Source organism: Protopterus annectens, chromosome 6.part0, assembly GCF_019279795.1.
Source record: "Protopterus annectens isolate FY-2018-M chromosome 6.part0, PAN1.0, whole genome shotgun sequence".
NCBI classification, from domain to species: Eukaryota; Metazoa; Chordata; order Ceratodontiformes; family Protopteridae; genus Protopterus; species Protopterus annectens.
The window spans coordinates 1,569,606,660-1,569,624,566 of record NC_056737.1 but is presented as its reverse complement, the minus strand read 5'-3'; the positions used below and the strand labels follow the sequence as shown (position 1 = coordinate 1,569,624,566).

The window sequence follows — 17,907 nt, the reverse complement described above, 5'->3', positions numbered from 1 at the left end:
GAGCGTTTTTGTCACCCATCCTTCCCTGCCAGTGCCTCAGCCACCCAAGTTGCTAACTGAACCTGCGTCAGTTGGGTCATAGGGTTTTATCCCTCTATGTCACAGGACTGGCATTCATTGAAACATTTTTGGGACTATATTCACAATGAAACAATTGAGTCATATTAAGGAACTTGTTTCTCTGGATCCTTTGGAGAAGCTACAGATCTCACACAAAGTGAGAGGGTTGCAACACTAAGCACAAAAAGTCTCACTCTGCACCACAGTAATAGAACACATAGCTCCAAAAAAAAACTAATGATGTGAAAAAATAGTGAGCGCTTTCATCTTAAACACTTTCAGACTTCACCAGAATTCAGAGTTTTGATGAAGTCTGAAAAGTGTTTAAGACGGAAATGCTCAATGTTTTATTATACTATTTATTTATTTTTATTTTTCATTTTCTAATTACATTAGTTTTCTTTGGCGCTACATGATAGAGCAAAATCCCAAAAAGGGAAGGCATCTCTGATCAGTATTAGCAAAAAAACTACGGGCACTCATAAAATCGTCTAAGGCCAGCTTTGAGAGAAAAATTGCACAGGACACTAAGGATAATCACAAGGCTTTTTTTAGTTATGTTAGGAACCTGGGTGGGAATTCCCAGATATGCTCAGAATTAGTCCAAAATGACAAAAAATACACTGAACCCACAGACATTGCCAACATCCTAGCTGACAGGTTCAGCACAAACTTCACCCCCCCCTTCCCCACCAAAAGGGCAAATATCTATCCCAGCAGAGTGCTGCCCCCCTGACATCTCAGATGCTCCAAAGCAAAAAACACAGCATCAATGGGACCAGACTGTGTCCCGGGCTGCGCCCTACATAAACTCCAAGAAGAGCTAAACCCAAACATAAAACTACTGTTCAATCTCAGCCTTACTACAGGATATGTACCTAAAGAGTGGCGTACAGCAACAGTGGTCCCTCACCACAAAGGTGGTGCCTCAACGGATCCTGGAAACTATCGCCCCATAAGCCTGACTAGCTTGGTCTGCAAAGCTATGGAAAGGATCATCATGGACCTCATAAATAAAGAAATTGGGGACCTACAGACACTGGATCCTACCCATTTCGGCTTTGTTAAGGGCAGATCCTGCCTCTTAAACCTGATCGATTTCTTTGAAACAGTCACCAAGGCCATTGACGAGGGGAAGGTGGTCCACACAGCCTACCTGGACCTCATAAAAGCCTTCAATACAATACCCCACTCTGGCATTATAGATAAGCTCACTAGCTTAAATATAAACCCCTATGTCACTAGATGGGTTGCAAACTGGCTCAAGGACAGAACCCACATGGTTAGAATTGCTGGAGCCATGTCAGACTCCAAACCAGTTACAAGTGGCATCCCACAAGGCTCAGTCCTGGGACCTCTCTTGTTCGGTATATATTTCTCGGAGGTACAGGCCAACAGGGAAGGACTGTGGCTGACCAAGTTCGCAGATGACTGCAAACTGGGCGCCATAATCGACTCTCCAGCCAACACAAGCATCCTCCAAAAGGGCCTCATAGAAACAGACAACTGGTGCCAGAGCCATGGCCTCAAGCTAAACGCCAAAAAGTGTATAGTCATCCCCTTTGGCAAAAACAAAGTGCCCACAAATTACCACATAGGTGGTAATCCATTAAGTACAGAAGAAGTAATTAGGGACTTGGGGACCCAAGTTGATAGCAATCTCTCATTTGACAACCATGTGGCCAAAGTGGTTAGAAAAACATTTTATATAGCCCACCTAATCGTGATGGGATTCACATCTAGATCAGGGGAGGTCATCGTGCCTCTTTACTCATCCCTCATCAGGCCCATAATTGAGTACAATGCCCCTTTTGGGATGTACCTTACCAGACACCTGCAGCAACTGGAAAGACCCCAAAAGTACCTCACCAAGAGGATCAAAGGGCTCAAACAGATGCCATATGCTGCCCGGTTAAAGAAACTCCAGCTCTACTCAGTGGCATACCGCCTGTTCAGAGGCGATCTGTGCCTGACGTATAAAGCCATGTCCAACCCGGAATTAATGGACATGCTGCACCTCAGAAAATCCAAATCTCATCGAGCTACGCGCTCGAGAGACTTGAACCTCAGCACTGAAATAAATAGGACATGCTGGAGGGACAGATTCATAACCCAGAGGCTCCCTTCACTCTGGAATAAAATCCCAGTCCAGGTTAGGCAGAGTCCCTCATTGACTCTCTTCAAGAGGAATCTTGATGAGTGGATGGGAGATCGTAGGTTTACCCCGGGTATCACTTCTGTGTCACTGTTAGACAGAGGCACAGTATACTAACCTCGAAAAAGGGCATAGCAAAAATAATTTAAAATGGGTGGCGAAAGCCAAACACACACTGGCTAGGCTTATAAATGCCGTAGGGCAGATAGCCTAGTATGAACCTATGAACCTATGTGTTCTTCTATTACTGTGGTGCAGAGTGAGATGTTTTTTGTGCTTGTGCTTCAGTTCTTGGTTGATTTTGCACAGTCCGCTTTACCTTTGTTATTAAGGTTGTAAGAATAACTGATGAAGTCCTCTATGCCTGTTCTGCAGTTGCTGCATAAAAACAGAAAGAAAAACATTTGCTAAGTGTGAAGCTTGTTCCAAGGTCTCCAGATGATTCTGATGGATCTTTTTGAATGTGAGAATATCTGAACAATAGAGTTTGGGAGTACACCTACCTTTCTCTGACCCTATGCATCTAAAAGCTGCTGTGCTGGGTCTTTCCTCTGGCTTTATGTAGTTTGAGCATGATGATTTGATTAATGACTAGCTTGAGGAGAATGTGTGTACAGATAATGAGGAGTAATCAGTTATTATTAAAAGCAAAAAATAGCTTTCTAAAGGAGACCATACATTGACACAACAGTTTTATTATTAAGTGAATATTTTTGATGTAATTATAACACAGTGTTTGTGTGCACTAGTTATTATTCTTCTGGAAGCCCTGAGTAGAGCCTAAACCATTGGTGCAACATACTCATTCAGTGGATTGAAGAAAATGGCTTACTCTACAGTCCACAAGTTCAGCTGAAAAATTAACTGGACTTTACAGATTAACAAAGTAGCCTTTTGTTTTTGGTCATGAACAAATCGAGTCATTCCTCACTGTTCAGAGTAGAGTGAAAGCAGTGGTAGTGTCAGCATCACACACACACACACACACACACACACACACACACACACACACACACACACACACACACACTGTATAACCATGGAGGGGTAATAATGTAGACTTGTCTCTCACAGCTGACAGATTTCCATCTGATTAAATTTTTTTTTTTTTTTTGTAAATGCAGTAATGCAACAAATTTTCTGTATGGTCAACATCATCTAAAATCAATAGAACATAAATTAATGAGCAAGGTGTACTATATATTTAAAGTTTCAGAGGGCTCCCTGCTGAAATGTTGGCAGTCTAAATGCCAAGTGCTGACACTCCAGGGGAAAAAGTCTGGAAATGCAGGAGAAAAGTGAATCTTGAACATTGCTCTTCTCCTTTACACTTATTTTTTGAAGGGGGCAAGTTCCCTCACCCCCAAACGTATATAACTTTGAAACTACCGTTCCGCAGAGAAAAGGGAATCTTCTTCTTCTTCTTTTTTTGGCTGCTTCTGTTAGGGGTCGCCACAGCAGATCAACTGCTTCCATTTCTTCCTGTCCTCTGGATCTTGCTGTTCACACCAGCCACCTGCATGTCCTCTCTCACCACATCCATAAACCTTATCTTAGGCCTTCCTCTTTTCCTGTTACCTGGCAGCTTCATCCTTAGCATCTTTTTCCCAATATACTCTGCATCCCTCCTCAGCACATGTCCAAACCAACGTAATCTTTCCTCTCTGGCTTTGTTTCCAAACCTTCCAACCTGGGCTTGACCCTCTAATATACTTATTCCTAATCCTGTCCATCCTTGTCACACCCAGTGCAAATCTTAACATCTTCAACTCTGCCACGTCAAGCTCTGACTCCTGCCTTTTTGTCAATGCCACTGTCTCCAACCCATATAACATAGCTGGTCTCACTACCTTCTTGTAGACCTTCCCTTTCACTCTTACTGGTATTCTGAGAAATGGCCATCTTGGACTTGGTACATATAAGACCTTATTTTTGGCCATTCAGTCTAAGCACTTTGGGACTTGCTGTATTGGGTCCCAATATTTCAAATGATTACTGGTTCATAGTTGCTTGTTAAAGGGGTGTGATGAAATTATGTATTGTATGAACTATAAATAAAAGTTTTTCTTTGAAAACATGATAGTACGATATTTTTTGTTGTAAATAAGTAATTAATCAAAACTCTTATTTACCAATTAAGCAGTTTCCCACTCTGTGTAATGCAAGAATGTGAGAAACATGCTTGTTAGAATCCAGTCCAGTATCTTGCATATTTTCATTTATTTTAGAAAGTCTTGTTTTTTTTCTGATTACCAGTTGTGTGTGTCACTTGGCTTGCTTGATGATTGGTACCTCACTTGCTTAAGTATGGGCACTTATGTGAACTGACATTGGCTTGCGTACATGTGACTTGCTGCCACTTCTGGTCACTTCCTAATTCACAAGTGTCACTCAGTTTAGAGAAGGCCCTCCTCATTTCTTCATGGAGTTTTCTGTTTCTGATTGCTGAGTTTCAGATGTGCTCTGCCAATATTATTTCTCACTCTAAAGATTATCCATAAGTTTACAGTCTGCTTACCAGCTATTAAGGGCATAGTTTTAGCAATTGTCTCTGCAGATTCTTAGTTTTTGGTGCAGTGCATCCAGCAAGTTTACAGTATGATTGCTGGGAGGATTATGCATTTGCATCTCTGCACCTAGAAAAGTAACAAAAATAGAAACATAATTTTGACATTCACATCTTATCAGATAGACTTAATAGCTTATGTCTTTTGCAAAAGATTAGAGTCATAGTAGTCTAAATGTCTTATTTTGCAAAATGATTCAGTTTTGTACTTTCATTTTTCTGCTTTGTACTTCTGTTTTACATGTCAAATCATACTGCTGCACAGGTTCTAGTTAAAACACTAGGTAGAATATTTAATTCCATTGATGTTAGTTAGTTGGAACATTACAGTCAATTCTCTGTTTTTGTAGATGATATTTTTCTTCCATGCATTGTAAAATATGACATTATTTTCCCTTATTGTTTCTTAGGCTGACTCCCGGCTAAAAGCACTTAATGCAACTTTCAGGGTAAAAACCCCAGATAAGTAAGTTGAGTTTTTTCTTAAAGTGCTGTGTTGACCTGATGTCCGTATTTATTAAGTAATTGCCTGAATTGCGATAATTCAAATTCTTTATAATTTAAATACTCCATCACTTGCATTGTTGTGTAGCCATAGCTAATGGAATGCTTAGAAAAGAGGATTACTTTGCACTGTGTTTAAACAAGAAATGTGCTGCTGTGTGAAACTTAAGACCAAAACGGAGGCAGAGTTGTCACTTTAACCCCCCTACAACCTGGTAACATCCACCACCCTAAGTTAAAATGGTAAAAATGTAAGTTATTTTAGGATAACGGTCAATACTAAAAAAGTTCTAGAGATCAGTTATATTAGCACAGAAGTTTAAGGCTATGAGCTGCCAAGCTTCATCCTATAGTCTGACATTTGATTGATCAGTTTCCATTTGTAAGCTTTGTGGCTGTAAGCAAAATGGACTCAAAAGGCAAAAGACACTCTTTAAAAGGGCTTTTATGCAGACTTCCAAGATGGCTGCCCACTGCTTAGTGGCTTAGTTTGAGGTCTTTCAGTATGAAAACAGAAACTTAAAAAAAATAAATCCCGTGAACCTGTCAGTTTGGCTAAAATCTGGTGACTAGCTAGTAATTACACTGCTTGGAGAATCTGAGAGAAAATCAACCAGCAAAGAAGAGGAAAGTATGACTGGGAAGAATCCTACAGCTCTTTAGCAAAAAGCAGTTCAGGTTTCATCACTGGTACAGGAGATGGCTTCCAGTAATGTAGTGGAAAAAAAAATCCTGTTCAGTCAGAGGTGTTTAAAATGAATGACGCACAAAATGAATGTATCAATTCAAATTAAAGGCTGGAAAACTAGAAAAGCTTTAATTAGCTGTTTAGGTGAACTGATAAATCTTCAAGAAATCAGAGGCTGAAATGAATAAAAGGCTGGTCGGCTGAGCATGACATGGCTTCTGAATAAGTATTGTTTAGTAAAAATGGAGTTAAATGGCACAGCATGCAGGAAAAACTTCAGCTTTTTTGCTGTACCAGGAAAAACTGAGAGAGACAGGCCGGCCATATTTTATGAAAGTACAGCAGGATTTGTTAATTAAAATGGCATGTTGTTTATACTCCAAAGTTGGCCATGAGAAAGTAGCCAAAACCTATATTGGTGAAGAAGCAGTCATACTAGCAGAAAGAGTTACTCCTGACAAAATTATGTCAGGAGGGAAAAATAAAAAAAAAATCGGAGACAAAAGTATGTTCATGGAAAATGATTATTCAGTGTTTACAGGGCAAAAATGCGACAAGTTTATCCACAAAAATCAAGGGATGTCAAGATGCAGGTGTGAGGTTCCAGCTGTGAATCCAGTTGTTTTCAGAATATTTTTTTCTGAAAGGATCAAAGACATTTGTGATGCAGAGTAGGCTAAGAAGAAAATAAAAACAGTTCATCCAACAAAAAGAGTTCGCCAGCAAGCAGAAGGAGACTCTGATTCTCATTTTTCTGACAGCAAAGTCTTTAGTGAGACTTTACCAGTGAAATCTTTTCCATTGTTCCAATAAAAAATGCTTGAGAGGGAGAGAAAAGCACAGGAACCGACTAGGAATAAAGTACTTTTCACTTCAGCCAGAGACTGGTGTTGGGTGATAGAGATCATCTATAAGAAGACAAACAGTCCTGGAATTAGTAAATAAATGGGAGACTATAAAGCATCAATCCCGTTTGATATGGGAATAGACGTGAAATATGGCTTTGCATGAAAAAGTGACTGATAAAGACTCTCATTGCGTTGACTTTGGTGTAGCCGAGGTGGTGAAGCAGTTAGCGTTGTGGCCTCACAGCAAGAGGTTCTCCTGTTCGGTTCTTGGGTGGAGCACCTTCTATGTGGAGTCTGCATGTCCTCCCCTCAGTCGAGTGATGTCTAAAGACATGCAGGTAGGTGCGTACGTGAATGGGTGTACCTTCTTTGAAGGTTGGGTGTGGGGCTGGCAGCTCGGTACCGTAAAAATCCACTGCCAGTCATTAGAGGACCAGAGTTCCGCTGTGGCGAGCCCTAACCAGGAAAAACTGAAATACTTTTTATTGTTTTGACTTTGCTAAACTTGTGGGCAGACTGTAAATATATACCCAGCTTTAACGTTAATGTTTAGAAGGACACCAAAGAGAATGAAGAAGTTACTGTAAGTAAAACTGTTTTTGTTCATATTTGTGCAAAAAGGTTCTGGTGGAAATTGCATTTTTTATTGTAAAGTCTACAGTCAGGGATATTGTAAATGTGAGGAGGTGAAGTCTAATCTGTGACTGCTATATATGTTAAAACAAGCAAGTACTTAGTTGTAAGATATACAGACTTTACACTGTAACAAGATATGAAAGGCTGGATGAAAGCATTTTAGTAGTTATATAATGTGTTCTTGGGCTGCTGGAGTGGGGTTGGGTTGAAAAGGCTTACTGATCATAATATATGTAAGATAATATCCACCCCGTTTAAAAAAAAAAAAAAAAAAAAAAAAATTCAACAAGGACATTAACCTAGACAACTTCCCTATTTTTTAAGTAAGTACGCTAGAAAAATAGTAATACAGAATGATGTGCATGGTAAATGGTAAGTTTCTTGCGTCTGCAAATTTATTAGCTTGTTTTTCCCCTTTAACAAATGTTTTCATTGGAGATGAAAACCATATAGATGCAGGAAGTTGGCCAGGGGACATCTTTTTATTGTGTTCTGAAAGAAATTTACATAGCTTCGCAGATGCATGAAAGAATATATTAGCTGTTTCTCTCTCTCTCTCTCTCTCTCTCTCTCTCTCTCTCTTATTGCTAACTGTTTTTGCTTTTATACAAGCTGTCTGTAAGTGCAAGCAGTTAATCTTGAGAGTTCTGAGCACTCTTTTCTGAGAGGAATTTAACATTTAAAGGTACAAAGGCAAACCATACAGTGAAAAATAAAGTTAAAACTGTTAGGAATAAAAAGTGGTAGCCTCCCTACCAGCTGTAACACTTTAATACATTTAACAGAACTGTTCACAATTTAGTTTCTGTAAAGGTGTAGCCAGTGCACTTTTTCTTAGAGTTAAAAGTTGATGTTTACTGAAAGCATGCAAGCTGCTTTTCACATCTGGAAGGAGTTAGAGTTAAGAAAAGTAACATATGACAATCAAAATAAAAAAAAAACAGGGATAAAGCCTGGGAGTACTGGCGCAAAACAAGACCCCCTCAACTAGACAGAAATTCCTAGAACTACGCAATAGAGTCAAAAAGCTAATAAAACAGGACAAATTCCAATACTACTAATCTGCCCTAGACTCCTCCAAACACAGCCCCAAACAATTCTGGTCCTCCATAAACTCCATCCTCCACCCAGGTAAAGTCAGTACCCCTCCTCCTAACATTCCTCACTCCTCAGAAAATATTGCTACCTCATTCAACACACACTTCACACAAACCATACTATCACTAGCTAAACAACACAAACCCCCTCCCCTCCAACCCATACCTTCAACTACTAATCTCCCCACTGCCTTCTCTTTTTCTCCTGTACCTACCTCCAACATAAAAAAACTCTTAACTAAACTTAAACCCACCAAATTAGCAGCAGACAACCTCCCAAGTGAATACCTACAAACCGCAGCTGATGCTCTGGCCTACCCAGTATCCATCTTGATTAACCGATCTCTGTCAGAAAGTTATGTTCCCACACTGTGGAAAGTATCACATATAATTCCCCTCCACAAAGGCGGACCCTCCACATAACCTACCAATTACCGCCCCATAGCTATTCTCTCTCCACTCTCCAAAATACTATAGAGATGTATACACTCTCAGGTCTCAGACTACCTCCTTACTAACAACCTCCTTTCCAATACTCAGCATGGTTTCCGACCAAACCATAGCACCACCACTGCCTTATTCTCCTTTGCTAACACTATCCTTCAGCATAAAAATAATGGCTATCTCTCCTCTGCTACTTTCCTAGACCTATCTAAAGCATTTGACATGGTCCCACACAAACAACTTATCTCTGTCCTCAATAACCTATCCTTCTCACAATCGGTCACCAGCTGGTTTCAGAGTTACCTGTCTGACCACCAACAATCCGTTGTATGGCAGAATTACATATCTCCCCAACTACCTGTCTCCATAGGGGTTCCCCAAGGATCCATCCTTGGACCCCTACTCTTCTCTGTTTTCACAAATAATCTAGCCTCTGCCACCACACATGGCACACTCATACAATATGCAGATGACTCGACCATCATCTGCTCAGCCCAGTCCCTACCCAAACTGCAAAAAGTCACACAGGAAGCCTTTTCCTCTGTTGAAACTTGGTTATCCGAAGCCCAATTAATACTCAACCCAAACAAAACTAAACTACTCATCTTCCAACCCACCAAACATACTCAAAACAACTCTCACTTTAACATCACAGCAAAAGACAACACCACTATATACCCAACTGAACACACCAAATTGCTAGGAGTGGAAATGGGCAATAAACTAAAATCTGACATTCATATATCCATGACCATAAAGAAAGTCCACAAAAAACTAGGAGCGTTATACAGAAATAAGCATCTTCTCACCAAAGCAGCAAAGATTTCATTAGCAAATTCCCACCTTATCTCCACCCTACTTTATGCCTCTCCAATATATACCAACCTAAGGCAATGCGATCTAAACAAGCTAGAGACCTGCTACAACAAAATTGCCAAATTCGCCACAGGGGCATCCTACCGTAGTCACCACTGTCTCTCACTTGCTGAACTGGGCTGGTTTGAACTCCCTCACCTCCTTCAATGGTATCAACTCTCACTCGCCCACAAACTAGTAAACCATGCACTAAATGTCCCATCCCTCCAGAATCTACTCTAACCCTATCGCACCACCAGACCACTAAGATCCAGCAACAAAAATCACTTGCAGATCACTAAAGCCAATAACTCTGCTGGTGAAGCACTGTTCTCTTGCACTATAGCCAAATTATGGAACTCCCTCCCACGCAAAATTACCTCCGTACCATCATGCACCCACTTCAGAACTTTACTAAAAGCACACCTAAAAACATTCTGGCTATGCCCTTGCAACTCCCACTCTAATATCACCCACCCCATCCAACCACTACCTTTCTTTCCACTCTACTAACTACCTTGATTATAGCATGCTCAGGTGCTCATAAGCCTAGTACTTATACAGCAGAAACTTCTTATTTTAACATTTGTTAATGTCTGTTATGTACTTCACAGATAAAGATTCTAGTTGTTTACTCATGTACTATATTCTTCATCTGTAAATATGTTGTAAGTAATTGCTATGTAAATTGTTAATCGCTATGTATTCCAATGTTACTACTGTCTGTTTATTTTAACTGTGGAGCTTTTCTCCCCGGGCCTCCGCTGAAAATGGACCTACGTCCAGTCAGACACTCCCAGTCAACAAATATAAATAAATAAAAATAAATAAGTAAATAAAATAAGTTGAAACAGCTGTAGCATGCACTTTACCGTGGGTAATTTTAGATTGGGTAATGCATGTGTGTACATGCATCAATTTGGGCAGCTGATGCTGTCTGGTGGGGTAAGCTACATTTGTAGAAATTTGACATAGTTTTGTGTGTTTGTTCTGAGTTAAAATGAGATGGGAGCTCTGAAAATGTATTTAGTTTTTTTGTTTTCATTGAAGCAAAAAATTTTGAAAATGTGATATAGATTCAAACTGGAGATAAGAAGCAACTGTATAAAGTATCACCCTGTAAAGCATTACTGCATACATGCAAGCCAAAAATTGGAATGTCACATGTAAAGGAGTTGTCATGTATAATTGGTGGAAGTAGCAGCTTTCTATCATAATGGCTACTCTTTCCATATTATCGTGGAATGTAAATGGCCTTACAGCTGTAAACAAAAAAGCAATAGTAATGCTGCTGGAGACAGTTGGATAGAAATATGCATATGAATATGGCAAAGAAAAGATTTCAGTATACACATTCAGTGTAATATCAGGGACAAAGGGAAAGGTGAGTAGTAATACTGACTGTCTATGGGGTTCTAGTATGATAGAAGAGGAAATAAAAGACAGTAGTAGATATGGGGCTATTGACAAGGGATGAGGATTAGACTGGCATGTGTTTATGTTCCACCAGAAACTTCTAGTATGGAGCTTAAGAAAATTCCTTGAAAAATAATTGGATTTCAGTGGGGAATATTATTTATGAAGTGGGGACTAGAACTTGATTTGCAGTAGTGAGGCTGTATCAAGGGGGCTTGGAAGGGAGAATATAACAAAGTAAGGTACATTTTTGAATAAAATGCACACAAATGAATGAAGTCTGTCTTGGGGAGCTTGGACCAAGGGTGTGTGTAGCCTGGCATACTTGTACTCTTGAGTACATTGTTTTCTGAGCATCACATTACCATAGCTTTTTTCAGGTTGTATTATGTCTATAACTGTCTAAATGAATGCCTTTAATAACAGGTGCAACATTGTTAATCTAAAAACAATATTTTTAATAGTTTTAGGGGAATGGCTGAATATTTTACTTAAATTTATTAATTGCTTGGGGGGCAGCATTTTGAGAGATGTTCATTTTTAAGTGACAAGTGTCCAGGGGGGGGGGGGGTAGCAGTAAGAGCTTGTAAGTTCAAAATGGAATTTGCTTGTTACACCCCTGGCTTGGGCAAGGTCTTCCATCAATTTAGGACCAGTGGACACCCAGACAGATGAAGCACACCATTGTCAAAGAAATGAGAGCTCCTATTTAAGGCCTTTGAGTGTTTTATCACCTATAAAACCCATGGCCTCTCAGGATTTTCACATACAACACCACAGTCATGTGGTACATCATTGGGGTGGGGGGCAAGGTCTACTAGCTGTGCAGTTTAGCTGTTCTGGCATGATCAGTCTATAAAGGTAAATTTGTCCCTGTGTTTTACTTTCCATCCAACGACAATTTAATTGCAGATTCTCTAAGCAGGTCAGTGGAAGACACTCATGAATGGATGCTAAACAGGAAGGTCTGCCTGGACATAGTCCCCAGATGGATTATTCCTTAAATAGATCTGTTTGTCTCCACTCAGAACTGATAGATCAAGTTGTTTTTGTTCCAGAACACCTTATCCCCAGGCCTCGGGGACAGATGGCATGTCTTTCTGGTGAGAGGGGAATTACATCTGTGCCTTTTCCCCTCTCCGTCTTAACCCAGAGGGTCTACTGAAGATCCAACAGGACAGACCAAAAATATTCCTGGTGACTCCCTTCTGGCCCAGCCAGCATGGTTTCAAATGTCTTCACTTAACCAGAGTCCCATCACTGCAAGTTGTCCTGCAAAATGGACTTGCTCAGACAGATAAAGGGCCCTCTGCTTCATCTCAACACCTGACACCACTGTGGATGAAAGAATTTTAATTCCTTTCAGATTTCAGATTTCTGAAGATGTGCTTCAGGTGCTTGCTCCAGGAGGCAAGAAATCCTACCACTACAAAGTCTTACATCTTCCAAATGGAAAAAGATTTTCTGTCTGGTGTCTTAAAAAGGAATGAAGACCCCCGACCAGGTGGGTGTGTCTACAGTTTTTGTACTACTTTTTTGAGCTACTCAAAACTGGATTAGCTTATTCCATTATAAAGGCACACTGGTCTGATCTTTCTGCCTGCATGTCACTTAATCCCCCATTGCTATCAAAAATAGGAATCATATAGTTTCTAAAGGCTTTCCTTCGTTTGAATCCACTTAGGAGGTCTATCCACTTAACCTTGGGATCACAACTTCATTTTGGTAAAATTTACTTTGCCACCTTTTGAACCAGCAGCCTCCACCTCTCTAAAGTTTTGTACTTGGAAAACATTTTTTTCTGGTGGTCCTTCCTCTGCCAGAAGGGTATATGAGCTTCAAATCCTCATGACCACCCCCTTTTCCTTATATTGTATGAGTATGGTTCATCTGAGGGATAGCCTTTCTTTTATGCCCAATGAGTTGTCTCTCAGGCTATACATTTACTTAACTTCTTTCCAAACCCGTAGAACAGGGGTGAGAGGCCTCTCCACTGCCTGGATGTGCACAAACAACACAGATTTTACCTTGATAGGACTAAAGACATTAGGAAAACAAACCAGCTCTTTGTTTCCTTCCAGGAAGACAAGTTGGGCATTCCAGACTCTCAACATCCAATTTCCAACTGGATCATACCATGGCAAGTCTCTGTCTTCATCTGTGGAAGTACATTCCACCAGAGAAGTGTCCTCCTCTGTTTGTCTTCTACAAAGACACTGATTACAGAACCATTTTGGAAACAGCCACCTGGTCCTCTGTTCACACTTCCACAAAATACTAAAGATTGGATGCTTTTCTAGGGCAAGGACTTCCGTTTCCCAATCCGTACTCCTGGGATTGGTCGGAAGCTCCACTGTCTCTGGTTGATCCACCCTATCAAACTTATAAGCTTTGGGATTCACCTGTCAGTATTAGCATCCTGCAATAGTGATATAAAGAAGGACCCAGATACAGTTGTATAAGAGCTTACCATAACAGTAGATGTCTCACTGATCAGTGTTGTAGTATTGCATCCTTCCCCCCTTGCTGTTTGTATTGATCACTGTGCACCCTGAAGACCAAAGGGAGAGCAGTTTCTGTCCCCTCCTTTTAGGTGAATTTTTTCTTTGTTTTGTTGCATTCATTCAAGCTTCTCCAGGGTCTTCTGGCTTTAGAAAGTCTGAAGATCTTGCAGTCCTACATCTGATTATGTACCCCTATGCCCACAGGCATAGGTCATATACCAGATGTATGATCATTTAGGAGGTTTTTCAGCTGGGCATCAGGTTACCTCGACAAGGTAATCCATCAGTATTGGAATACTGCAGCAGTGATTAGTAGGACATCTGCTGTTATAGTAAGTTCTTACACAACTGTACCATTCTCATGTTTCCCCTTGGCAGGCCTGACATGAAGAAATACAGTGGTATCTCAGATTAATCCAGATTCAGCATCTACACCCTTTGTCCTTTCATATCCCAGTGCTTGGATTTATAAAGATTGAGATTCTTTTGGTGGGTAGACCAGGTCCCTTGAAATCAAGGTCTTCCCTCCCTTCTTACCCATCTCCAGTCTGTCAGTACAGATGTATATCACACCTGATGTGGGGTGTGGTTTCAAACTGGATAGAAGTGTTAGCTCAGTGGAATCCCCAAGGCAGTCAGAAGCACTTAAATGTCACAGAGATGTTAGTAGTGATCAGTGCTTTGATAGCTTTAAATCATCTCTAGGTCCCAGGACCACTACACGTTTGCACAAATAACACTACTGCGATGTGATGTGATACTTAAACTAACAAGGGTCTTCCAGATCATTCTCTATTTGCAGACTTTGTGATAGCCTGGAAGATAGCAGTTCAATTCAGTTCAGTTTGACTCTTCAGACGTCTTGCATTCCATTAGAGCAAAACTTAATTGCAAACAAGCTCAGCAGGACCAGCACAGTCCCCAAGAATGGAAACTTCATCCTTGGGTTCTCCTTTAAGAATTGATCCAACACACAACTAAAGAAATTCTTCTGCAGAACATCTTGCAAAAAGGCTTGGAAGACAAATGCTTTCTCATTCACTTGGATGAGGGTGTGCTTGTATGCCTTTCCACTGTTCTGAAGATCCAGGAGGGTTCTCCAGAAATTGTGGTGGTGATTCACTTTTGGCCCATGCAAATGTGGTTCTCCTTTCTTTTCATTCTGTCCAAGGGCAGTTACCAGATACTTCCCCACAGACTGGATATACTCTCACAAGACAGGTGGTGTTTGTTATTCCCCAACCTGAAATATAACTGCCTGGCCGATAGAATTTCAATACCTTTTAGTTACATTTTCTTTTCCCATGGATGTGCAACAGATACTAAAGGAGGCAAAAAAAAAAAAAAAACAACTTTTGCTAGGAGATCTTGTATCTGCAAGTGGAAAAGATTTTTAGTTTGTATCAGTACATGAGCCAGGACCCTCTGCCCTTGGTTCTTGATTATTTGTGAGAGTTACTGTCCTCTTAGCTTATCTTATTCCTCTATCAGGGTGCATTTGTCGGTGATTTCTGCATGCCTACCTTTTGATTTCCCCCTTTCTAACCATTCTCAAACAGCTTTTGAAAGGGGTGTGGCATGTCTATCCATGTAGGAGGCAGGTGGCTTCTCCTTGGTATCTAAACTTTGAGCTCAAAAAGCTTACCCTCTCCATTTGAACCTGGCCGGATTGAGGTTCTTAATGTGGAAAATGGTTTACTCTTTGCTCTAACATCTGCTAGCAGAGTATCTGAGTTGCAAGCACTGTTGTTGAGTCAGCTGTGTCTCATTTTTAACAAGGGCAAGGTTTCTTTGAGAACTAACCCTTCTGTTATGCTAACAATGCTCACAGAGTTTACTTTAAGCCAGAATGTTAATCTCCCTGTCTTCTTTCCCAAATCCCAAGAATAAGGGAGAATTAAGTTTTTCACATTCTAGATGTCCACAGCAGCTCAGATACTACCTAGACAAAACTTGAACTGTCATGAAGGCTGATCAGCTCTTTGTCTTCTATGAAAGTTTGAGGAAAGGACATCCAGTGTCAAAGCAGACTATTTACTGGTGGTTATCTCATGCTATTGCTTTTTGTAATACTCAACATAACAAGCTACTTCTAGGCTGGGTTAGGATCCATTCTACAAGGGCTTTGGTTTCTTTAGTGGCTTTCTAGAAAGGGATGGCTCGAGGTATAATTCTTACAAAGCACTAGACACTGGATTTCATTTTAAGGGGCAGAACAGGCTTTGCTTAGGACCACTTTCCAGGGGCTCCTGGAGTCCATTTATTAGTCTCCTCCCTTTTTTCGTTGTCTTAGCTGTGGTAGTGCAGCCGTTTGGCTTGGGGTACTGCAGCAGTGATCTGTATGTTGAACATAGTGCAGTCGTATAAGAAAACTTACCATAACAGTAGGTATTGTAATGTTCTTGATGTAGTAGTCTCCCGCCCTGCAGCCCACTTATTTTGCCAGTTTTTTTTTTGTGTTGTGTGGATGTATACACCCTTTTGTTTATAATTTACTCTTGAATTGTTTCATAGCATTCTTCATTCAGGGCTTTTGCCCCCACTCCAATAATAGAAGAAAATGCTCCAAGTTAATCTGTGCTCTGGCTGTCTTTATCTAGAGCTCATTTTGAGTTCCTGACCATTGGAACAAGTGGAAGGCACCCTTAAGCTTTGAAAAGCTGGCATGTCATGAGGGGTAGGACCCATTTAGCTTGGCCTACTGCAAGAGTGATTTATTAGAATATCTACAGTTATGTAAGTTTACTTGCACAACTGTACTTTGCTTGTTTACCATAATATGAACTTGCGTGTGAGGTGTGAAACATTTGCATGTGTGCATAGTAACTTGTTTCATAGAGCTATGTACCATCTACCAACAAGCTTCCTTTGTATAAGAACTTCATAAACTAAATAAAACTTGCTGCAATTTTGTTGATACCATTTTGCGTGCCTCTGGTTACTGGGATTCTGCCAAGATTGTTAGAAGCCAGAGTTGGAGCAGTTGATAAAGTGTGTAGTTAGGACTGTAATACGTTTATAAAACATGCTTACATATATATGCAAATATTTCAGGAATGGGCAGTAATAACCTTCTAGACTGTCACTATACCAAAACAGTCATTCCCATAATAAATGCGCATGTTGTTCTTAAAAGTTATCTTAACTAGTGCTTTAATGTAATTTGGTAGTCTATTCCATGCATTAGCTACTGTCTTAAGAGAAGTGATTAGTACATCTTTTATTCCTATTTAATCTTCTACGTAGGCCGTGTGATGATTTTCTGCTACTTTTTGATAACCTCAAACATTCCCAGGTGTAGTTGTGTCTAAATGTCCTATGCACCTGAATGAAGCCTCTTGAGTATCTATGAGAGACACTTTACAAGTTCAAATATTTCAGTCTTTCACAATAACTTAAATTTTCACATCCATGGATGCCACCTGGTGGTGTAAACCTTGGCTTGAGATGATTGCCACTGTGCAGAATTGGAAAAGGGGTTGAGGATGGATGGATGCCATATGTATATTTCCATTGTACTTTTTCCAACATGCTCATACTTGTTTTCTTATAAGGTTTCACAACTTACAATGATTTCATCATTTCTGATTTCCTAGACTTTATAAATTGTTTTATAACCATCATTAAGCAGTTGGTTGATATGATTACAAAAACTGAAAGCTACATCTACCCATATACCCAGGTCCTTAAATGAATCTACAGTTTCAGTCACTGTGTGTTGTGCTAAATATTCACCCTTCAGTCATTCAACATAATATTCTGCAGTGCCCAATGGACAATTTGATCAAGATCTTTTGAAGACATGGGCTATCTGTAACAGATGTAATCAGTTTACCCATTTTAATGCATCTGTATACAGACTGTAAAACTCCTTAGATTAAAAAAATAGATCTGAAGATACTACCTAAGCAAATATGGGCCTAGGATAGAGCCCTGTAGGACACCCTGACTGTAACCTAGAATTTCACCTGTCCAATTGCTCTATGATACTTGCTACCAGGTCATATTTGTAAGTCATGCATCTGTTCATCTTAGTGAGATTACATCAGTACCTAATTGTTCTAATTTATTGATCAGTGACGTGTATGACCCTATTAAACACTGAAGTTAAGTCTGTATAAGTTACATCACAAC

General features: G+C 40.2%; 1 protein-coding gene across 4 annotated transcripts in view; it reads left to right on the top strand.

Annotated features, from left to right (window-relative positions):
- The window catches only part of SNX4 (sorting nexin 4), a 2,225,118-nt gene that overhangs the window by 634,699 nt on the left and 1,572,512 nt on the right, over positions 1-17,907 (top strand). For all 4 annotated transcript variants that reach the window (XM_044075014.1, XM_044075015.1, XM_044075016.1 and 1 more), the window contains exon 6: positions 5,192-5,247. In XM_044075014.1, coding sequence (XP_043930949.1) covers positions 5,192-5,247 — 56 coding nt within the window. The remainder of the gene's footprint in view (positions 1-5,191; positions 5,248-17,907) is intronic.